The 24,602-nt window shown below is 40.7% G+C and overlaps 1 protein-coding gene and 1 long non-coding RNA gene across 39 annotated transcripts in view; one reads left to right on the forward strand and one right to left on the reverse strand.

Moving 5' to 3' along the window:
* The window catches only part of DOCK9 (dedicator of cytokinesis 9), a 279,172-nt gene that overhangs the window by 99,962 nt on the left and 154,608 nt on the right, over positions 1–24,602 (reverse strand). For 19 of the 34 annotated variants that reach the window (XM_038569938.1, XM_038569936.1, XM_038569928.1 and 16 more), the window contains exons 5-13: positions 23,878–23,947; positions 21,736–21,831; positions 20,621–20,755; positions 14,231–14,405; positions 13,170–13,237; positions 2,758–2,832; positions 1,329–1,469; positions 814–1,017; positions 325–447 (exon numbers count right to left, since the gene is read on the reverse strand). In XM_038569938.1, coding sequence (XP_038425866.1) covers positions 325–447; positions 814–1,017; positions 1,329–1,469; positions 2,758–2,832; positions 13,170–13,237; positions 14,231–14,405; positions 20,621–20,755; positions 21,736–21,831; positions 23,878–23,947 — 1,087 coding nt within the window. Of the gene's footprint in view, positions 1–324; positions 448–813; positions 1,018–1,328; positions 1,503–2,757; positions 2,833–13,169; positions 13,238–14,230; positions 14,406–20,620; positions 20,756–21,735; positions 21,832–23,877; positions 23,948–24,602 lie in introns of all 34 variants that reach the window. The other 15 variants (XM_038569910.1, XM_038569906.1, XM_038569905.1 and 12 more) reach the window with 2 other exon arrangements.
* LOC102153634 overlaps positions 8,103–24,602 on the forward strand; it is a 31,183-nt gene continuing 14,683 nt past the window's right edge. The window contains exons 1-5 of one of the 5 annotated variants that reach the window (XR_005376513.1): positions 8,106–8,427; positions 9,422–9,682; positions 12,199–12,282; positions 18,107–18,215; positions 21,781–23,026. This is a non-coding gene — a long non-coding RNA (uncharacterized LOC102153634). Of the gene's footprint in view, positions 8,428–9,421; positions 9,683–12,198; positions 12,283–12,409; positions 12,452–12,617; positions 12,935–18,106; positions 18,216–21,780; positions 23,027–24,602 lie in introns of those variants that run through there. The other 4 variants (XR_005376514.1, XR_005376516.1, XR_005376515.1 and 1 more) reach the window with 4 other exon arrangements.

Here is a 24,602-nt window from a genome sequence, read left to right on the forward strand (position 1 = left end):
GGCACATCAACAGTGAAATGAACTCTATATGAATATATGTACTTTTTAATGACAGAAAATTTACTATTAAGCTGGGAATTCCAGCTTTGCCAATTATTTTAGGATGTTAGGATTGCCTGGACAAATGAAGCATTATATATACACACAGGACTACTTTTCATTGAAAATAGGATACATCAGGTGAAGTATAAATCTATATAAAGCAGTGCACATCTTTTAGAATATAAATATGGCTTAACTTAGACTTCTTTAAGCATTTCTATTTTGACAGAGAGCCCTTTTGTTCTGTGGTTTATCATCACAAAGCATATAAGTCACCCATACCTTAGAAGAGTCTGAACTTTTCATATATGGCTCAGCACCGTGGGTGATGCTCCCCTGAAGCACTTTTTCAATTCTAGCCACAAGGAATATATCGGGATGAGGACACGTGACTGAGAATATTCCCTAGGGAACAAATGGTTTTCTGTAGTGAGTAAAATCCACTGCCACGTTAAACAAATCCCCTGAATGTTGAACCTTCAAAAGCAGCAGAGTGCTGAAGCAGTATCGCTATTCAAAAGCAACCAGTGCTTCACCCCTAGTCGATCATCTGATTAAAAAGGTGATTTGGTGGGTGAGCAACTAGCACAAAGTTAGAAAAAAGAAATGAAAAATCAAATACCATTTCTTCTCTCAGCTTGCTTTCACTGCCTTATTTTAGATCCTGCCAACAGTCTCATTCAACCCAGTTGTGCATTACAAAGTCTTATGCATTCGCATAGCATTTGCAAGAAAAGTTAGGAGTCTGACTGCTGAGCTCAAGTCCCCCACCTGCTTTGGATACTGCATGGCAGCTTCCTGGAGGATATCCTGAAGAACTGGTGAGCTCGGCCTGCCACCGTTCATCAGAGCTGGAGATGTGGTGGCCAGCATCTGCCTCACGGAGAAATGGTTCAGGTCCACGTGGAAATCAGCAGAAATCTTTCGGTTGTATTTTATGTCAAACAGGGATAAAGTAACAAAGAAAGGCTCTACCTGAACAAAATAAAACCATCCAGAGAGTCACTATGGCTCAAACTGTGGGGGGAAAAAAAAGAACGTTGCTATCAAAGAAGAAATTACTAAGTCTATTTATGATTGTTGCTATAAATTATTGCTAAAGAGAAACAGTCTCCATCCCTATCACAAACATCCCCTCCCTGAGGCTAAACAACCCTGCACATCCTGATCTAAACACTGCGCTTCTTTATCAGGAACTAGGATTTTTCTGTCCAGGCTGCATGGCAATCGGCACATCTACAACCTCTAAATACTTTCTTAGATTATTTTTTAAAAGGGAAAATTACATTTGTTGTAGGTCCTTCTTCATTTTCTGCAACACAGCATTGCAAATTGAAAGATAAATCATTGCACTTGACAAGAATTCTCTTTCCAAACTTCTCTTCAAATGGCTTCACTTCTGGTTCAGCTGATGTAAAGTCAAGCTTCTTTAAAAGAAAATGTAATGTGAAGTCAAGCTTCTTTAAAAGAAAATGTAAATACATAAATACATTATGCTCACATTTTTTAAAAATCTCATAATGAACGATAAGTATCCTAAGAAACTCTGTAAAATGTGGAAAAGCTATATATATTCATTTACTCACAAAAGTGTTACTTCTTTATAAGTTTATAAAATTTATAATAATGGTCAAATAAAGGATGGTATATCTATTCAATGGATTACTAGAGCTTAGAAATTATGGTTATGAACAACTTAACTGTCCATCAACAAATAAATAACATCTGGTAGTCCATACTATGGAATATTATTCAGCCATAAAAGGAAGAAAATTCTGACACACACTACAACATGTATGGACCCCGAAAATTAGCCAGAATGTTGTTATTTTTACTCAGTGCAGTAAGCCAGACACAAAAGGACATATACTGTATGGTTTCACATATAGGAGGTTCCCAGAACAGGCAAACTCATAAAGACAGGAAGGAAAACAGAGGTTACTTAGGGAGTGAGGGGAAGGAGGGATAGGGCATTTTAGTGTTTAACGGATACAGAGTTTCTGCTTGGTATGATGAAAAAGTCCTGGAATGGATGGTGATGACAGTTGCACAACAGTGTGAACATATTTAATGCCATGGAATTAAACATTTAAAAATGGTTACAATGGTAAATTTATGTGATGTGTATTTTATCACAACAAAAAAAAAGTGTCAAAAAGCAAAAACATATATATGGCTTTGAAATCTGCAAAGAAATACAGATAAGCATTTATTATCAAAGTGAAATATGGTAAAGCAGCCCTATACAAAAGATCACAAATGAAAAGGGGAAAAATACAGCAGAACTGTCATCCCCTCTGAGCAGCCCTGGAGGTCCTTGCCACTCTGGGTTTGGACTCTGGGGCACAATGTGGATCATATGCATCTTGGATGCATCAGGAAACACCACTGGCTGCTGGGCACCGGTGGTGATGCTTACTATTTTCTGATGGCATCTTATGGAGTAAATTATATGTTCTTTGTGGACTTGAGGAGGTCTTTGAATAAATCTGTTTCCAACAATCTACTGAATATGAAACACGGTGGTAGTGGTATGATGATGAGATTATGGTTGTTTTTTATTTTTCCTTTTTCCCCTGAATTTTCTATATTATGTTGCTTATCCATCCAAAGTAAACAAACAAGCAGACACATAAATAAATAAAACATATAATCTGTCAAACGTTTTCTTTCCCTGACTTGGTTTTAAAATATAAACTTTAAAATTGTTTGTACCTGGGCATCTGGGTCCAAGTAAAAAAGTTTAACTCTGCTTTCACTCTTCAGTTTGATTTCTGCTTCTCTGGTACTCTGATAACAAGAGAAACAAAAGATAAAAATTACATTTAAAAAAATCTTTTCAAAGAGGTGTTCAAACATGTTTGTCCCACCCTGAAGAGCCAGGCTGCCAGACAACTCCACTCTCACTTAGGAGAGTCGACTGCATGCCGATGAGCAAGGACAGGCTATTGAGTAGGTAACACACCAGAGTGCCACTGGGGTGAAAGAAGATCTGATCCTGGAGAGTCAAACAATCAAAGAAAGCAAAAGAGAATAATTCAGCATTACTATCAAGAAAGGCTTCAAAAAGCAATAGAAGGGGCAGACAGGCTATGAATGAAGGGGTAAAATTTGAGTAGCTTAAAGTAGGAAAACACAAGCATTTGGAGCTGAAGGTAAAGGAAGCATGGCACAGACAGACACGGAGTGGAAATGAGCCCAGATGGTAGAAAGAATGTGGGGTCCACCTAAGACTGAGGAATATGTCCAGGAAGAGAAAGGAATAGGTTCCGAATTGTGGGATAGGAAACTATGGCAGATCTTGAAGGACTGCCAATGGTGTTTACGGCAGGCAGGATGAGGCATTCAGTTAATATTTATTGAGCACCTATTATGTGTCAGACACTAGGGACATAAATATGAATGAAACAAAGCACTTATCCCCAAGGAATACTAGCGAAGATAGAATATAAACAGGCAATAAGAATGGCAAAGAAAGTGTAAGACATAGTGAGTGCTAACCTGGACCAGGGGATGGCAGTCAGGAAAGAAGGGAGCTCTGGGACGAGGTACTAGAGCTACAAAGCTACAGACATATCTAAGCAATGATCAAGTCATTCATTACAATTGGATGGTTGGGCACAATGGGAAAAGTAAAGAGAAATGAATCTGGGATTTGTATATTAGGGACTGCAGATTTCCTTCAGAAGCCAAAAAATCCAAGTGCCCTATTTTGAGCAAGGGAATAATAAAACCAGGTCCTGCATTTTAAAGGAATCCTTTGGGCAGGGCTGAGGTAATGGGTTAGAAGGATAAGACCAAGAGGCTAGCACGGGCTCTTCATCACACCTGCCTCCCCATCCCAAAGCAGAGCCCATAACAAAGCCTAGTCCTCACGTGAGCGGCCATTAACTGAGATGGGTAAGTTAGCAGGAAAAGCAGGTTTGTGGAGCAGGTGATCGAGCATGGAGATGCCAGTGGACAGAGATGGCACTTGAACACAAGGAAGGGAGGAAGGCTGAAATTGCAGATTCGGAAAACATCAGTCTAGATTTGGGGCTTAGAGAAGCCTTGAGTTGAGAGTGGCTGAGATTCCCTGGGAGAAGATGTGGAAGAGTTTGCAGACAGAAACCCTGGGGCCCCAACACTGAAGGGATGGAGGGTCAGAGACATATGGAAGCAGAGACGGGGGGGGGGGGGGGGGGGGGGGGGGCAGGGTGGAGAAGTGGAATTTAGAAGAGAAGTTTCTAAGACATTCACAAGATGCAAGTCATTGCCAATCACATTATTATTCACTCTCCATGCCTCTAAATCCGTATCCTGTTCTTATTACTATCAGTCTCCATGGTTAAGTCTACAGAGTCAGAATAGGATGTCCTTTCTCATCAGTTCTTTCCCCACAGACCGAGTCACAGCTCAGCATGTGATGGGGCAGTGACAGCCACAGTGGGAAGGGTATCTTGTCCTCTCTGCTGGAGGCTGAACATGGTCTATTAATTACACATCTAGATCACAGCTAATAAGAAACTGGGCAGCTTCCTCATATTCTCAGCTATGTAGCTGTAATAGGTTGGTTCTCAGCAATGACTCAAACTCTATCATGACTATATTTGAAAACCAACTGTGTCTGGTAAAGTGAAATTGACTACCAGAATATGACCTAAGAAACTATGTTCTAGTTCTAGTTCACTTTTCAACTAGCTACGTGAACGTGAGCAAGCTGCTTAGCCTCTCTGGACTCCACTTTCATTTCTGAGTAAAAATGTTGAACAAGATGTTGGCTAGAGTCTCTTTGCACAACAAAGTTTATCCTGATGTTGTCAATAGGAGCTTTAAGGCTTCTGGAGGTGAGGAGCCTTTCTACATTCCCACAAATCGCTTGATTTGAGCTGACGCAGGCTGTCTCCATACTCGGGAGAGGAAAACTTTTTAACTCCATCTTGCCTATCACCATTCCTAATTTTTCTTATCAAAAGAGCCAGAACATGTGCATAGAATATACTTAACCGAACACAAAGAATTTGCTTTATTTTGCATACAGCCCATTATGTTTCTGAACAAAAACATCAGTGCTAGGTGCTGCAAGCCACTACCAACAGTAATGCATTCTACTTCTCAATTTATGCTTCAGTCCTTCAACAAAGGCAGATCCTGTGATCTCAGACACTGAAGCAGAGCAATGGATTCTTAATGTAGATACAATTCCTGTTGTCTCAAACATCTTCTGAGATCAGAAATGAACACAGCACAGATGACTGCTACAAGGCCCACATAATTAGAGGGCAACCAGGGATGCGAACACAATAAGAGAAAAAAGAATCAACAACTAGCCAAAATAGACTTAAAGCATCCCAATGTTGCCATTAATATCCAAGGGATATATTCTTCACTAGAGAAACCATTTAATGGGAAAGAAGGGACAACTACAGATGTAAAAATAACTTAAAAGCTTATCATCTACCTTATATACTTTGACAGCTCTGCTGTATCATTGATTAAAAGCAAACTCAAAGCTCCTTAAAAGTTCCTCCCAAGGACTACAATGAATGCATTAAACAGAGGAGATGCCTGATAAATAGTGTTTGAAGGAATTGTCAAGTAAAACCAAGGCAGAAAAAAAATGTGGCTCAGGAAGTGCAGAGCTTTGCCCCAGACCCAGGGAATAACCGATATCTGGAAGCTTCCCAATGATAAAAGCAAATACTTATTGATAATAGCCAACATCGCCATGCTAAATATTATCCTAAGCACACCTTTAAAACTTGTACAACCGGGATCCCTGGGTGGCGCAGCGGTTTGGCGCCTGCCTTTGGCCCAGGGCACGATCCTGGAGACCCGGGATCGAATCCCACATCGGGCTCCCGGTGCATGGAGCCTGCTTCTCCCTCTGCCTGTGTCTCTGCCTCTCTCTCTCTCTGATGACTATCATAAAATAAATAAAATTTAAAAAAAAAAAAAAAAACTTGTACAACCTTAGGAGCAGGGTTCTAGTGTGATCCTTGTTTTATAAAGGGGACATTGAGGCATAAGGGATAAATACTTCAATCAAGAAGTCAACACATTTCCATTAAATGAAGCCTGACTTCAAACTGAGGCTGCTTGGTTTCAGAGCCCAGACTCTTTAACTATTAGACAAGAAGAAAAAAAAAAAAAAAAAGGTAATGAATATGAACAGGCAAGTCAGAGAGGAAAAAACTGAAATATATAAATAATAAATAGGAACATCTCACTACAAAGCAGCGAAACACAACTTAAAGCAGTGAAAAACTATTTTCATTCCCCTGGTGAGGACACAGAAAAATGGGAACTGTTTCAACCTTTTGGGAAAGCAACCTGGCAATATTTAAAGCATTAAGAACACAATAACCTCCGACCCAGAGGCCCGACACTTTGAGGAACATCTCTACTGAAATAAGAACACAGGTATTTAAGCTTATAAATATGTCATATTTATAAGCTCCCAGGTGGCTCAGTTGGCTAAGTTTCTGCCTTCAGCTCAGGTCATGATCTCAGGGTCCTAGGACTGAGCCCCATGTCAGGCTCCCTGCTCAGCAGGGAGTCTGCTTCTCCCTCTCCTTCTGCCCCTCCCCCCTCACTCATGCTCTCTTTTAAATAAATAAGTAAAATCTTTAATTTATATATATGTCATATTATTTATTATATACTATTTGTAGAGGTTAAAAAAGTGAAAATAACCCAAAATGTTCATGAATATGGAGGTAGTAAAGTGTACAATATCCACATTTAGAATATTACACAGCTATGAAAAAATGAGAAAATGAGATCCTTGATGGCCCCAGAGGGACATCTACACTATGTGTATGTGTCTCCATAAGCAATAAGTTTGATATAAGAGGCATTACAACAGGTTAATAACATTGGTGCTTTCAGGGATGTGGGCATGGAGCATGAAGGGAAAAGATGAACTCTATACAACTTTGGATACTTTTACTTAGAACAGCAAACACATTTATTTTTCCTTAAATTTTAGTAAAGACAATAAAATAAGTTCCCGTAATGAGTACTTTCACAATCTAAATGCCCACAAAATATAGCTGTAAAAACAAAAACATTATCCCACAGTCTATCCTACTGCTGTTCAGTGCTTCTCAAAGTGACAAAATCCAGCTCTGCTCTTAAAATACACCATGGTCAGTCCATGCTGCGGAGGTAGGAAGATCTAGGCTGGCTTTCCCCCTAGACCCTGTTGCTCCTAGCCTGCTCACAACCCATCCCATTACTTTGGGTTCAGGAGAAAGGAAAACATGAGGTAAGTGAAGAAAATGGACAATGACAGAGTAGTTCTCTGTAAAAACTGATACTTGCTCAGAAGTCAACTGTGAACCCTCATTTTAACCAGTAATGACACACCCTGACAATGTCTGCCTTGTCTAAGAAGCAACTATGGACCAAACGTTCAAGGGGTTTCCAGAATGACTCCCAAAGGCTTTAGGCATATTCTGCGTTTTAAGTTTATCTCTGAGCAAGCAAAACAATGAAAGCCAACAACCATAGCCAACAGCATCTTATTTTGAGGATGAGTCATCCAAAAAATACATTGTGTTGACTGTTGACTCATTTAAACAGAATGGGGTGGAACAAAAAGACTTAGCAAATTCCTTTGAGGCCTGAATGTATGCTTCTTAATTTAAAGAGCTGTCACAATCTGTTTATACTACATATAAGATATCTAACTCCCTAGGACCATTATCTTGTCCTCTGTGTCACAAAACCATAATAAAGCACATAGAATAAGGAGGCCCAGTGCATCTGGGTGTCTCACTCACTGAAGCGTCTAACTCTTGGTTTCAGCTCAGGACATGATCTCAGGATCCTGGGATCTAGTTCCCTGTGGGGCTGTGTACTCAGTGGGGAGTCTGCTTAAAGATTCTCTCCCTCTGCCCAAACCCCTACCCCCAACTCCAGCTCATGCACTCCGTCTCCAAAATAAATAAATAAATCTTTAAAACATATCTATATCTATATAGATAGATAGATAGATAGATAAGAAAAAAGAGGAGGCTTAAGAGATGGAATGCCTGCTGACCTCACAGACACATCCCCAGACAATTCCTTTATGATAATACAATAATATAGTTTTCTGGACTAGGATACAGGGAAGGAAGCATCTATGAAAGTTGGCTTTAAAAAGTCAGAAACGGTTATCTGTGAAACTGTTTCAGTTCCAAGTACTGTTGAGCCTGGCTGCCTGACCCATACTCAACCTCAGTGAGACTCTGAGGTTTGAGACATGGTACTTCATCTTGTGTTCAACCATGGAAGGTTTACCTGGAAAGATCAGTTCACTCGCTAAAAAAAGTTATCAGGTAACTGAACATGAGCAATTTTTGCATTAACCGGAAACAATGCTTTTCTTTCAAAGCCACATGGGGAGACCAAGTTAAGGTGAGTTGCTGTTCTTTGAGTCTCAAAAAAACACAAAAAGAAAATCTGTGAAGGAAAAAATGCAGTGGGAGCAGGAGGGTTTTCTCATACTATCCTTACACAAGGGGGTGATATAAATGTGCCAATGACACTCAAGATAAAACATAACCACAGAAAAAAATTATTAAATAAATAGTAATTGGGTTTACAACCAGATTATATTACCCCTTGAATCTACAAAGAAACCAATGAACTAACTTTAACTACAGTCTGTGTATTTAATAAAAATGCTGATAAGACTATGTGCTCTGGGGATCCCTGGGTGGCTCAGCAGTTTAGCACCTGCCTTTGGCCCAGGGTGCGATCCTGGAGTCCTGGGATCGAGTCCCACATCGGGCTCCTGGCATGGAGCCTGTTTCTCTCCTCCTGTGTCTCTGCCTCTCTCTCTCTATGTCTATCATAAATAAATAAATAAATCTTTAAAAAAAAAAAAAAAAAGACTGGGGATCCCTGGGTGGCGCAGCGGTTTAGCTCCTGCCTTTGGCCCAGGGCGCGATCCCGGAGACCCGGGATCGAATCCCACGTTGGGCTCCCAGTGCATGGAGCCTGCTTCTCCCTCTGCCTGTGTCTCTGCCCCCCCCCCCCCTCTCTCTCTCTGTGTGACTATCATAAATAAATAAAAATTTGAAAAAAAAAGAGACTATGTGCTCTGATACTACAAATGCTGCTACATTTACAACAAACATATATTTGGTCCCATATTAGACAATAGGAGGAAAAGAATAGGTTTCAGGGTAGGTACAGTGTGTCCTCAATAAGAAAACAATAAATATGTTCAGTACTAAATGTACAAGCAACATAACGGTCAAGAATCTACAACATATTCTAAAAACCTCAGCCCGTATTGCCCTTGCCATATGTCAAGGGCCCCTCCATTATATTCCAAAAGGAGACACCAGTTATTTTTGTACTAAAACAACTTCCTGTCACTCATATCCTGTTTGTTCTGTCTCAGTCACAGTGGAAGACAAAAGCCCGAAGCAACAGGATGAATGAAGCAGAAAGAGTTGCTGAGTAGAGAGGAGCCTGCCATTACATCTTCTCTGCCTCTTCATTCCCAGAATAAACACCCCTCTCTTGCTCAGGTGTATGCACAGGCTCTCCTCCACGCATCACACCTCCCACCCTCCGCTACATCAGATTCTGCTACTACGGAATCCATTTCTCCTAAGATCAAAAGGACCAGTTATTGATCAACTCTCTGCTTCCTTAACAGGTACAAATGGTCCCCACCCTGGAACACTGGAGATGGTTATAAACTAAACTAAAATCACACGTGTGCTCTACTACCTGCCCTCCCAACACCACTGAGCAGGCCCACAGAGTGGGACAGCAGCACGTGGACTGCAACACAGTACATCTTCATTTTCATTATTCTTTTTTTCTTTCTCCCTTTGAAAAGTTATTTGCTGCCCTTTTTCTCCCTTCTTAAACAAAAAATAACAACAGTGAAGCCCTTTATAAGGCTTCCTTTTTTGGGCTTTGACCATGACCACAGTAAGAAGTATGTTTATATCACAACCCAATACACATACATATACTGCATACGTACATTTTTTAAAATAATAGCTACCATTGGACTACCTGGCTGGCTCAGCTGGTAAAGCATGTGACTCTTGACCTTGGGGTCATGAGTTCGAACCCTATGTTGGACACAGAGAGGCTACTTAATAACAAAAAACATTTTTAAAAAATAATACCTGTCATTATTAAGAGCAGTGTGCTTAATATTCCCTATTCAGTTTATATTTTTAAAATGTCTGGACACATAATGTTGAGCTAAAGAAACCTGACATACTGTATGATTCCACTTATAACAAGGTCTAGAACAATCACAATTCATCTACAGTGACAGAGGTAAAAGCATAGGGGTACCAGCAGGGAAGGGAGTACAAGGCAGTCTGTTGGGGAGCTAGAAATGTTCTATGTACTGATTTGGGTGGTGGTTATGCAGGTGCACAAATGTGAAATCCACTGAGCCAAACAATTAGTGCTCCATGTAATAAAGAGGAATTAAAAAGTTCTACTTCAATAAAAAAGAATAAAAATTAAAACAAAAAGTAAGAAATGGGGATTGAAACCAATTAAATGCATTTAACCAACCAAAATAGCTTTAGCTACTTGGTGGTTCTACATAGTTTGAAAATAGCTCTAAATAACAAATTACATATATATGCATATATATGCAACCTCTCTATGTATGTTATTTCATATATACTTTAAAAACTGTCCTAGGGCAGCTCCAGTGGCGCAGCGGTTTAGCGCCGCCTGCAGCCCAGGGTGTGATCCTGGAGACCCGGGATTGAGTCCCACGTCGGGCTCCCTGCACGGAGCCTGCTTCTCCCTCTGTCTGTGTCTCTGTCTCTCATGAATAAATTTTAAAAATCTTAAAAAAAACACACAAAAAAAAAACAAAAAAACAAAAAAACAAAAAAAAATTTCCTAGGTTTTAGGATTGAGAAATAGTGAGTTATCATGCTGGCCAGGCACAGGTAGGCAGTGAGAGGAGAAAGGAAGGCACAATTCCTGTATGTCTTCATGGGGAAAAATATATATAGATTTCTTATCAATCAATATTAAACTCAAATAATATGGGCCTTCTCCTAAAGTGTCCACTGTGTTCATCCAATAAGTGTAGGAGGTTACTTTTCAAATTCTGGATTGCATTGCATATGTTATCTGCTTCAATAAACAAAACAGATTCAAACATTTTGCTTCGAGAAATTATGAGCCCCCTGAGCATCCAGAAACAAAAAAGCAAATCTCAATGCAAAATATGGTACACAGAAGTTCACACACAAAAAACACATACACACAAGCCAAAACTCTTCCCAGCTTAGTAGGAGGTTACAATGGTGGCACTAAAATTAGCTTTAATAGGCAGGTGCTAAAAAGATACTGTGGTAACAGTCAAGTCTTGAAGAAAAACAATACTCTAAAGTCCTAGCCAGGGAGGCAGATTTTATATTTTAGAACAGTCTTAAAGTAAAGGTCAATGCTGAATGCCAGTCTATTTATAATCGTATATAGATAAACTGTGTTTTCTATTACAGTGTTTAAGATGTGGGTGTGTAGGGTCTGTATTCACAAAGAAAAAGAATAGAATGGCAATTACAGAGCAAGAGTATAAATGGCCAGAGGAAAAAAAAAGATATTTCTCTCATTTAAAAGAGAATCATTCATAGATGGACACAAGGAGATAAATACAAGGATATTCACTGTAGCATTGTTTGTAACAGAAGAAATTGGAAACAACAGAACAACTAAAATAAAATGCTTACACAGTGCAATGAAAGGAATGAACTAGATCTATATACCAGCGTGGATGGATCTCAAACAGAAGGGTGAATTAAAACATAAAAGCGAGTACAAAATAGTATGTTAGCATTTATGTAACATTTTTAAACATATAAGACACAACCATATAGATCATCATGATAGGTACATTGATAAATTTATAATGATAAAATGGAAGTTATCCCAGAAAACTCATAATAATGGCTCTCAGCAGTTGAGGTTGCAGGGAAGGAAGGATGGTGTTTAAAAATAACTTCAACCACAACTAATGTTTTATTTCTTTAAAAAATATGGAAGCTAAAAAGACAGTAAGAGTAACAGCCTTGAATCTGGGTCATGGGAAGATGGACGGTTGTTTTGATCTTCTTCATGCTTTTTAGTAACTTTTATGTTTCTCCAAAGTACTAATAATGAATATAACTTTTTTTCATTCAGAGTGATCCGGTACCAATTTATAAAACTCAAGGCAACCCCTCTTTGGTTTAGTGGCAAGACTACCACAGACCATCCTCTTTGGAGGTATGTCTATTGACCTGGAAAGGGGGAGCATAAATATGAATATAGTTAAGTACCATGCTAACCTGGGAATCTTCAGGGTGCCTAGGTGGCTCAGTCCATTAACCATCTGGCTCTTGATCTGGCTCAGGTCATCATCTCAGGGTCGTGAGATCAAGCCCCGGGTCAGTCTCTTCACGCAGTGCAAAGTCTGCTTAAGAGCCTCTCCCTCTGCTCCTCCTACCCCACTCACCCCACACACTCTCTGTCTCTTTCTCAATATTTTATTATTTATAAAATAAATAAGATTTTATTTGTTTGTTTGTTTGTTTGTTTGTTTGTTTGTTTGTTTGTTTGAGGCAGGGGGCAAGAGCACAAGCCGGGAAGAAAGGTAAGAGGGAGAGGAAGAAGCAGACAACCCATTGAGCAGGCAGCCTGATATGGGGCTCAATCCAAGGACACTAGAATCATGATCTGAGCCAAAGGCAGATGCTCAACGAACTGAGCCACCCAGGTGCCCCAATGAAACCTTACACACACACACGCGCGCACACACACACACACACACACACACACACACACACACGGGAACTTTACCTATGTGTTTTGGTTATTTCTTCAATACTCATGACTTGGTATTAAATATTATGGAGGGGCAGGAACAATAAAATAATAAAAGAATAATTTGTAAGGTGCTTTCTGGAAAACAGACTAAAATTTGACTCAGATCAGTATTTTACCTCACCTCATATTCAGGTCAGAAAACAGAGCAGTAACCACAACATCTTTTCAATGATTTACTACCATGTAATTGTTAATCATTTTAATAGATTCTATCCTGGACAAACTCAGGAAATGAGAAATATTTCAGTACCATTCTAAGAAGAGCATAAGACTTAAAATGATATTACCTTGGCAAGTTCAGGCAGGTAACTATCTAAACCGGAACCAGAACCTTCAAATTTGCTTTGTTCATCATCTGAAATGGTAAAACAGACTACCTGAGTCACTTGTAATTGAATGTATTTTATTTAAAGCAGGAAGTCAAAGCCCATTTCTCTTTTATACTCTTAAATGCAGTGGTTTTCAACTCTGGACACCCATTAAAAACACCTCAGAGCTTTTTTATAAAAATACTAATGCTCAGGGTTGAGAGTCAAACTAATAACTGATACAGCATGCACACTGTCTAGAAAGAACCGATATTAGTCATAAACTACATGGCCACATCCATCAGACCCACTAAAAGTGAGGCCTGCCCAGGTCCTACTCCAGGCCCACCAAATCAGAATCTCTGGTAGGACAAAGGAAAAGAGAATTTTTTAAAGGTTCCCTGTAACTTATAAGGTACAAGCCGAGGTTGAGAATCATGGCTTGAGGAAGAGCTTGAAGTAAAACATGAATTGTCAAGAACATAGCCAGGTTTTTCCCACCAATTTAATAAGGCTTCTGCCCATCTTTGTCTTGAAATTACTAAAAGATAAAATTAAAAAAAAATAATAAAAATAAAAAATAAATAAATAAAAGATAAAATTAATGATAATAATAATAACTATAGTTAGTATTTTAAGTGCTGACTCTACGTCAGGTGCTCAAGATATATAATCTTAATCTTCCCATCAACCAGCAAGTTCCATTTTATTCCTGTTTCACAGATAGGTAAACCAAGGCTCAGAATATGGACGTGGCTTGCACAAAGTCTCACAGCTGAAAAATGGTAATTCTGAGACTTGAACTCTTCCTTTCTGCCCTCAAAGCTGTAGTGCTTCCCATTACATGATTTACCGATAAAAATATTGGCAGGGTAGTAAATTCTAATGTGATAGAACTTCTGCTGACGAGCTCTCTGTAAGAGCTTACATCTGTCCCACTGATCACGTACCTATGCAATATCTATGGAAAGTAGTTTCCATACAAAACTAAAGACACCAACAAAGTATTCATATACCTGGAGAAAGCTGGATCCACTTACCTTCATGGGAGTCTCCATTTCGCTTTTCTTGCATTGCAGCTTCAAAGTTGAGCTGGAGAATCTTGTTTAGAATTGTAATCCATTCTTCCATTTCTGCTTCACTGTCTGCTGCCAAAAGATAACTGCTTTTGTCTTGCATCTTGAGCTCAAAAGCAAAACGCCTGACTTTGTTGTTCTGGAAATGGAATAGGGGTAAAAGAGACATATTTTAAGAAAATTAGAATGGCCTTAAATTTTTTTCCCTTTATTATTTGCTGACAGGTGCTACCTCATTGGCATTTTGGGGCAAGCTATTTAAAATGCAAGCCCCTTCCCTGCAAACCCCCAACACTATCTAACCTTCCCTGCTTAAATTTTCTCCTTTGTTTTATACCACCATTTGACACATTATGTATTTTACATATCTATCTTGTTTGCTGTCTCCTCAAATGGTACAGAGCTCCTTACGATAGAGATTGCTTTTGTCCAATGCTACATTTGTATTTCTAGAATACTCCCTGGCATACAATAAGCTTTTAAAAAAAATTTTTATAGAACAAATGAAATTTCACTGAAAATTTTCAACTTCTCCAGCTCTTTTTTTTATTTTAATGTAGTAGTGTGTAGCATCACGTTTTAAAAAGCAAACCATTATCTATCAATGGGTTTGACTTCCTTATCTGAATTTTCCCATCATTTGTGAGTGCCCAAAGATATCTGGACACCATGTTTACAGCCCTCCCTCATGCCTCCAGTTTTTACACTTATGAAAGAATGTCCAGCTCCAAGTACAAAAACAGTAGCCACATGCAGTAAATGATGGAGGATGATAGTGCCCTAGATCAGGGTTTCTCATCCTCTGCACTACTGACATTTGGGGCCGATAATTCTTTGGTGTGGGAGCTGTCCTATGCACTGCAGGATGTTCAGCAGCATCCCTGGCCTTACCCACTAGATGCCAGGAGCATAACCCCAGCTGTGAAGATCAAAACATTGTCTCCAGATAGTAACAAACCTCACCCTGGTGAGCAAAATCACTCCCCCAAGAGACAACACTAGAATGTAGTTCAGCTCTAAGGACCATAGCACAAGATCCCTTGTATGCACAGACTGAGGACAACCTGTAGGGGGCAGAGAAGCCCTGGCCCACTAGATGCTAGCTGGTTAGCCGCAGTCCCCTGGGGCTCCTCAGCATCAGTGGCAGGGACAGGCTGACCCTCCCCAAGGCAGCTGTGTTCTTTGAAGCAAGCTTCTCAGACACACACAGGATGCTGCCATGCTGGACAAGGCCACACAAGCTACCATGCACAGACTTCATTCACATCAGGGCAAGAATCAGACAGGAGTCAAAAGGCTAGAGATGAAATATGTTTTCTGTCCCACTCACAACTGTGAAAATAAGTTAAAAGTGGGAGAGACATTAGACCTTGGTTCTACGTTGTATCCTTTCTCAACCTCAGTAACCTGATCTGAAAATAAGTGTAATCAACTTCAACATTTGAAAATACTTTTAGGCCTTAAAATTCTACACTAGATTTCTTTCAAGTTCATTTAAAAATCCCAGTTGAGGGGATCCCTGGGTGGCTCAGTGGTTTAGCGCCTGCCTTTGGCCCAGAGTGAGATCCTGGAGTCCCAGGATCCAGTCCAGGGTCAGGCTCCCGGCATGGAGCCTGCTTCTCCCTCTGCCTGTGTTTCTGCCTCTCTTTCTCTCTATGTCTATCATGAATAAATAAATAAAATCTTTAAAAAAAAAAAATCTCAATTGATGCATTTTCTTTGAACCCATAGCATTAATTGCTTTTTTTTTTAACTACAATGTCCAAAACAATTAAAAAAACAAAAACACCACACACAACTGTTGGCACTCACTTGGCTTACAAATAGATATGGATAAAGACTAATTACCTAACATTTTTGAAGCCTTTGTTATAATTAATTAAATGCTAAACACCATCAGTCACATCTACAAAAAGAATTTGAAGAAAGAGATTCCCTTGAAGTCAGAACCTAAGGTTACGAAGAGCAATGCAAAGACTGATTGATAGGCCAGGATGCTGGATGCATATATCACCTATAAAATGTGCTGGAGACAGATGACAAAACTCTTAATATAGTTAGCTCTGCTTTCAACTTCTTTTTAAAAACTCAATGCCAGGGGACACCTGGGTGGCTCAGCAGTTGAGTGTCTGTCTTTGGCTCAGGGCGTGATCCCGGAGTCCCGGGATTGAGTCCCACATCGGGTTTCCTGCACAGAGCCTGCTTCTCCCTCTGCCTGTGTCTCTGCCTCTCTCTCTCCCTCTCTCTCTCTCTCATTCTGTGTTTCTTGTGAATAAATAAATAAAATCTTAAAAAAAAAACTCGGGGCAGCCCAGGTGGCTCAGCGGTTTGGCGCCACCTCCGGCCCAGGGAGTGATCCTGGAGACCCAGGATCGAGTCCCACGTCAGGCTCCCTGCATGGAGCCTGCTTCTCCTTCTGCCTGTGTCTTTGCCTCTCTCTCTCTCTCTTTCTCTCTCTCTCTGTTGTCTCTCTCATGAATAAAAAAATAAAATCTAAAAAAAACAAAACAAAAAAACAAAAAAAACCCCCTGAAACTCAATGCTGGAAAATTTAACTAAGTAACTTAAAAGGTACCTCAACTCTAGAATCCAAATGAAACTCCTACTTGGAAGTCCCACACAAGAAGTAAACTCCTGGTCACTGACAGCTCAACCTGGTACTGCCTACTTTACATTGCGGATAAACTATTTTGATATAATCTGGTTTCTACTATGGCAGCTTTCAGCTGAGGTTGGGTTAGTGGCTAAGGGTCATCCCCATGCCAATTAGCTGTTGAATCAAAAATAATTTTCAGTGCATTCTATTTGGTGCTATAGCTTGATCTAGGACCCCAATACACTTATGTGCATTTCATCATTTTGAGGGGGCACATCCTGCATAGCGTTTTTCTGTTTTTAAGTTGATTTCCAATAATTAAAAATACCAAGATTTAAGTAAATTTTTATCTTTCTGTATTTCTTGAAAAACAAAAAAAGAGATCTGGCACCCTTGAGCTGGTAGTCCAGCCCCACAGCATCAGCCACAGCTGAGAGGGGGCTGCCCTGATGACACAGGACCAATTTGTCCTCCAGTTTATCACAGTTCTCAGCATTCCCTCTTACTTTTCACTCAGACCTCTTCTAATTTTTTAAGATTTTATTTATTTGAGAGAAAGAGCATGGGGGGAGGGGCAGAGGGAGAAGGAGAAGTGGGCTCCCCGCTGGGCAGGGAGCCCAACACAGGGATCGGATCTCAGAATCCTGAGATCATGATCTGAGCAGAAGGCAGATACTTAACCGACGGAGCTATCCAGGCACCCCTCAGGCATCTTCTTTTACTTAATTTTCCTGCTTGGCTATTGCAGACATCTGAGTCTGGACTTCTAACTTATATTGCTGGCCTGATGAGGTAACAGGGTCTGGACTTATTCTCCCATCGTAACTATAACACTGAGCAAAATAGATGAAACAACTGTTTTCAGATATTTGACAACAGTTAGGGTATGTAATCCCTGATGGACAGGAAATAAATGAGGGGAGCCCTGTCAACATTCTGTGGGAGGCGGTATCTGGGTTGTAGCCCAGGAAGGGGAACCCGGTCAGAGTCCTGCCATTCTCCCTGAGTCAAAGAGACCGGCCACAGTTCAAAAAGACCAGGGTGGCTACAACATACAGGACACAGTTTCCAGAATGTGAGCTCTCCCTGAGTTCTCAGCATGTAAAACAAAAGAGATCCAGATTTAGTAGCAAAATGTCAGACTCACGCATTCACTTTGTATACATTTTCTATATGCGTGTTATGCCTAAACAAAAAAGTTTACCAAAAAAATCAAAATGAAGACACATGAACCTAAATTTCAGGTCACTACAGGTAAAGAGAAGATCGAAAAGAACAGGGAATAAGAGTAACATCAGCCCCCCACAAGAACATGAGCATCCAGAAGATAATGGAGTGCCTTCAAATTCTAAGGTAAATTTCACCTTGGATTTATACATATAGCCAAATTATCAATCAAATATGAATGTGAAACCAAAAAATATTTGCAGGTAAGTTAACTCAAGAATTAACAACTCAGACATGATTTCTCAGGAAGCTACTTGGAAGATGTGCTCCTCTGAAACAAGAAAGTAAGACAAGACTGAAGAAGACATAGGATCTTGGAAATAGGGAATCCAACGCAAGGAGGAAGGCAGTTTTTCATAAGGATGGCTATCCAGAGGCCGAGAAAGTAATTAGTCCAGATGAGAGCAGGAAGGAAGGCTGCAGGAGCTAAAATCCTATCTTCCATCATATAATGTCCACAAGTGATGAATAAAAAGCAGCAGACATGCCTTCTCCAGCATTATGGAGGCACATCCCCAGAAAGAATGGTGGAAAAAGCTGAAAATGATCGTTTCGGGGGAGTGAGGAGTGGATAAGGTAGAGGTGTTGCAGGCAGGAATGTGCATGTAGTGTTACTTTTCTGCACCGTTTGACTGTTTGACCCAGATGAATGTATTACTTGGATAAAAATGCAATTTTATTTTATACACGTGAGTACATAAACAAGTGCACACCCCTGAAGATCAAACCACAGAGCTGTGTCTCCAACCTCCATCACACTGGACCCACAAAACAACCTTTCTTATAGAACAGTATTTCAGGCCAATGTCATTGGCCAACACTGAGTCATTTTTACGAAGAGTTCTCTGATCATGGTGACTGCATCTGTTGTGAGGGGTTGTCAAGGAGATTGTTCATTAATCGCACAGTGGCCTTTGTATGAGGGCCCCCACGAGAAATGTCTGAATGATCTTCATTCTGAGATGACTCGGGCAGCTTCTGACTAATTGGATTGTTTGCATCGTGTGCATTGCACTGCACTATCAAACGGGTCTCCCAGCTAGAAAGCAGAGACCCCAGATTGCCACCCACCCACAGCAGGTGACAGGTTTCTTTAACACTTTAGTTTTTTTATTAGCTGATTCCTCTCTATCTCCTCACTACCTGGACTCCTTGTTCACCTTTCTACTTTCAAACCCATTTTAAATTCATGTGATCCTGGTCCTTGTATGGTACTGCCTTAGGTCTTCCTGGAAAGTGGCAGGGGAGTGGATGGATGGTCAGATTGGGAAAGTGGCAACTTGCTTGCAAAGATAATTCTGTGAAGGTATGAAAGGACCTACACCAAATGGCAACAGCAGTTCTCCTGGAAAGGGAGAGATGGGGATTGAGAGGGACCTTCAGCTTATCTGATTGTTTTTTTATAATATGAGTACATTATAACATTAGTGCATTATGCATGATTAAAAATAATTTTTAAGAATAACTCTACAACTGGGGCACCTGGGTGGCTCAGTCGGTTAAGTGTCTGACTTTGGCTTAGGTTGTGATCCTGGGGTCCTAGGATCAAGCCACACATTGGGCTCCCTGCTCAGCAGAGTCTGCTTCTCCTTCTTCCTTTTCCCCTCCCCCTACTTGTCCTCAATCTAATAAGTAATTTTTTTTTTTTTTTAAAGTAACTCTAGGGATCCCTGGGTGGCTCAGTGGTTGAGCATCTGCCTTTGGCTCAGGGCATGATCCTGGGGTTCCAGAATTGAGTCCCATATTGGGCTTCCTGCATGGGGCCTACTTCTCCCTCTGCCTATGTCTCTGTCTCTCTCTGTCTCTCTTTCATGAATAAATAAATAAAATCTTGAAAAAAAAAGTAACTCTACAACTGCAATAGCACTATGATAAAAATATCCAATGTTGGCTAAATTCTTACCATGTGCCAGCACTGTTCTAAGCTCTTTAAATACATTAATTAATCCTCTCAGTAACCATATTTGGGACAATTATCTCTATATAACAAATGAGGAAACTGAGAAACAGAGAGGACCCATGATGTCTCTGAGGTTTCATAGCTGGTAAGTGGTAGAGCAGGGATTTGAATTCACTCTGGACCTGAAACCCAGTCTTTTGGCTATCCTGCAATTGGTACTATGATCATAGTATAAAAGTCACCACTGAGAGGCCAAGAACTGTTCTGAGAATTTCCAAATTAATTCATCCAGCCCTCTCAATGTACCCTGTTAAGGAAACATGATCATTACACATATTTTGCCTGAGAAGAAACTTTTGGTAATGGCCTGTCCAAGGTCACACAGCTGTAAAGCAGCACAGCCATGTCTTAAACACAGGAACGTTCAGGCCTACCACAACAGAACTCTGTCTGCTTTATGTGCCAGCTTCTATCATGATGAAAAACAAGCCTTTACTCACCTGACAGTCAGCTATTCTATTTCCACCCTCAAATACTGCCACTCTTATAAGTGTTTGCTTAAATCTGCTCATTCACAGATGGCATTCTAACAGATAAGAAAACTTGACAATAGAACCCTATTCATATTTACCTGAACCACTCCCATACAGGAATCCAGAAATATTGATCCTTTTGGTTCTTTGGAGATCTTTTCGTCTTTATAAAAATTCAAATTGTAGGATCCGTCACCAAGTTGAAGCAGGTGGAAAAACCGTCTTTTAAATGACTGAGAGAAGAAGACACAGCTATTGTCTCAAAATGAAAAGAGTCACAATGTCCATCGATAACTCACAGCTATACACATATGTGAAAACCACTTCCATTCTCTTCAAAACAAACCCAATTCTGGCCAACGCATCAGGTAATGGTGAGTTAGATTAGGACTCTCCATCACATTTAATAATTTCAGTGCATTTAAATTCTGAGGCGGTGGTTCACTTAACATGCATGGGTCATTTTTCTCACCCACAGAATTTGATATTTTTACATAACCACCCAAAAGCAGTACAATGAGTTCCAATTTGGGATGCAGCACAGAAGGATGGAAACTTTCTCAAATCCCCAGGGTTTCTTGCTCACAGAACAGGAACTTTTCTCTGCCTCGTGACACTGAATGATTTCCCAGCCTCAGGATTATGATGGTCAGCATTTCCCCTGAGTTATTTTCTATCTCCCTGTCCATCTTTAACTCCCTTCCATTACTTCTCTCCTCTTTATTACTTATCCTAGTCTTTCTCTGGTCCCACTTATCTCCTGAATGGCTTTTTAAACAGTTCTGCTCTTCACACTTTGCAACCCCCTTCCAATCTAACAATTTTCCCTTTGGTCCTCAAGTTTTGCTTTTGTTGAGTTGGTCACAGTAGACCTCTCAGAAATGTTTAGATTTAGACCCTGGGTGATGCGCTTGGAGGTGCCATGGAACACTCTTGCGGGGGATACAGAGAAGAAATCCCATGTTGGCGACTGCACCTACACACCAGCCCAGTGACGGTCTCGTCATGCTGGTGGTCAGAGGGTGAAGCAGGGGAATGGGTAAAAGTGGGACAGTACCAATGGGGGTCGATCACCAGGGATGCATCTTACTAACCAGACAATATCACTTTTGTCAGGAAGAACAGCATACCCATTCATTTTGAGCATTATTTCCAAGACCTAGAGCAGAATGGGTTTAATGAGAGGGGAATGCAGGGTGATGGGCCGCCTTACCCTCATGGTCACGCTTATTGCACTGTTCATGTTGCCTTTGTACAGCCACCCGTGTTTGGTGATCCCACCCTTCTGAGAGCCGAGGGAGGCAGCATCCTAGGAGAGAAGGAAAGCTACAATCAAGCTCCCATTACTACGAATCCTGCTGTGAGTTTGGTCAAGGTGAAAATCATTCAGTTGGTGCCAGCTTGCCCCATCCTATCCCTTCCCTGGAGTCACCATCTGCCACAAGTCACTTTAGAGTCTGTTTGGCAGTAAAAGAGAAGGAGAAGCCTAATTCCTGAAAACTCTAGCCCATTTAAAGGCAAAGCTAGCTCCAGTCCAAATTTTTAAGTGTTTAATGAGCCACAGAGAGTACATACCATACTTGACCACTCAGGTTGTAAGGTCTCGCCTGGTTTCATGAAAAAATGTTTTCAAATCATAACTCCCCTATACTTGGAAGACAAAAGCAAATTCCTGGAAAAGTTCCCAGAGGCTCAGTTCAGGGGAAGGTGAACGAAAAAAGGAAGGACATGGGAGGCAATAGAGAAAGGAGAGATGAGAGAAGAGGATGGGGCAATAGCATGGAAGGAAAGACAGGCAAGAAGGCAGAGAGGTAATGGAGAGGAGGGGAGTCGGAGAGGCACAGGAACATAGCTAGAGAAACCAACACACTCGTGTCTGCAGGTCCTGTCTCCAACTGTGGGCTCTGGAGCAAGTGAGGCAAGTGAGGCCACTGGCTGCTGCTGCAAATACATTAGGCACACACTCATACATCTGACAGACTGACAGATGACATGTGTACACACACAGTCTGGCCAATCTGCCACACCCTGACCCAGGGCCCTCCATGCCCTCTTGTGAGGCTCCCCTGTGGTCTCCTCGCCCCTCTAAGGCAGTGTCCAATGGACACTTGAGTACATATGGTAGGAAGAGAGGGCCACATGGTGTCACATTACCTGGGCTCACACTTTGTTAGACTAGTCTCTAATAGTGATCTTTCTTTTTCTAATCAAGTAGACCATTGCAGAAAGACCCATCTTATGTGTTGTTTTAGATCATCTCTATATTAGTATTGGTGGTTTTATTGTTCTTATTGCTGGCAATAATAGAAATAACTTGCCTGTCTAGGATTTTAGAGTGTGTTGTGCGCCCTTACATGCATTATTTCAAATGGTTCTCCTCTTACTACCAATCAGCACCAAGTTTTTCTTAGTATCTTTTCATTTTGAATGACCACTTACTCTTCCCAGAATTATTTTAAAAGTGGTTTCTAGGGCAGCTGGGTGGCTCAGCAGTTTAGCGCCACCTTCGGCCCAGGGTGTGATCCTGGAGACCGGGGATTGAGTCCCACCTTGGGCTCCCTGCATGGAGCCTGCTCCTCCCTCTGCCTGTGTCTCTGCCTCTCTCTCCCTCTCTGTGTCTCTCATGAATAAATAAATAAAATATTTTTAAAAATAAATAAATAAAAGTGGTTTCTAAAATAATTTGCTACCATGAACATTTTAACACGCTTGAATAGCTGGCGTTATAGCTTAGCTGACAATAAATAAATAAAAATAGGAACACCCCACCCCACCCCCCACCCAAATCACAATAAGGTATCTAATACTGACTAGGGGATAATGAGAAATGCAGAAACAGGCAGCACCAACTTTTCATTAGGTTTCCCTTACTCAGTCATCTTAATGCCCAGCTTTCTTTATATACTTCTCCAAAAGTAAGGCAAGTGGGCTTGTTTTAAAAAAAGAGAAAAAGAAAAACTTCTTGGTACCATATACTACACTCAAAGCCATTACTTAAGAAAGAGCCATTTCAAATCTACTGGTGGCCAGATTGTGTCAAGATATCCTGTTGAAAAACAACCTAAACTTAAGGTCTCAGTAATCTTCATATCTTTTAACAACGTAGCCACATCTTATTCAGGCCTTTGAAAATAATCTCAGAACAAATAAACAAGACAGGAAGAACATGCAATGCTAAGCAGTCAAGTTGAAAGGGAGACCTTATTTCAATCAATCCAACAATACATTTTTTAAAAATTCTTCCCATTTCAAGTAACATTCCAACTCCTCTTTGGGCTAATATTTGGTAATTTTCCAACCAATCTTGTAAATCTGTAAACTAAGTCAATTTTTAAATCTGCAAGCGATCACCTACCTCATCTTTGTCAACCTCCTCATCAACTTCATAGACATGAACTGGAAGTTTATCCAACTTGGCTACTTTGCTTTAAAAAGAAGAAAGAAGTTTATTTTATAATCCACGAGGAGATGTTGCATCTCTTCCCCCATGAGAGGAACCAACATTTACACAAATCCAAAGCTGGCTTCACTCAGTTGAAGAATAAAAACAATCAGGACACCTGGGTGGCTCAGTGGTTGAACATCTGCCTGTGGCTCAGGGTATGATCCCCAAGTCCCGGATCGAGTCCCACATTGGGCTCCCCACAGGGAGCCTGCTTCTCCTGCTGCCTGTGTCTCTACCTCTCTCTCTCTGTCTCTCATGAAAATAAATAAAAGCTTCAAAATAGAAAGAATAAAAACAGTTGACACTACTGCTCCTCAAAGTGGGTGATCCAAGAATGAGGAGCCCCCCAAAGCCACATAGAAAAGCTGGCATAGGTTGTTGGGAGTTAGATATATTAAAAATGGGAAAGTGTAGGGGGTGACTGGGTGGCTCAGTCTGTTGAGTGTCCAACTCTTGATCTCAGCTCAGGTCTTGATCTCAGGGTCGTGAGTTCAAGCCCCACAGTGGGCCCTGTGGAGCCTACTTTAAAAAAAAAAAAAAGGGAAAAGTGTATTAATAAGTAAAGACTTGGTAGAATAACTTTTAAGACTTATTTCATTTATTTGAGAGTGAGAGAGAGTGCGCATGAGCAGGTG

This window comes from Canis lupus, chromosome 22 (assembly GCF_011100685.1).
Source record: "Canis lupus familiaris isolate Mischka breed German Shepherd chromosome 22, alternate assembly UU_Cfam_GSD_1.0, whole genome shotgun sequence".
NCBI lineage: Eukaryota > Metazoa > Chordata > Mammalia > Carnivora > Canidae > Canis > Canis lupus.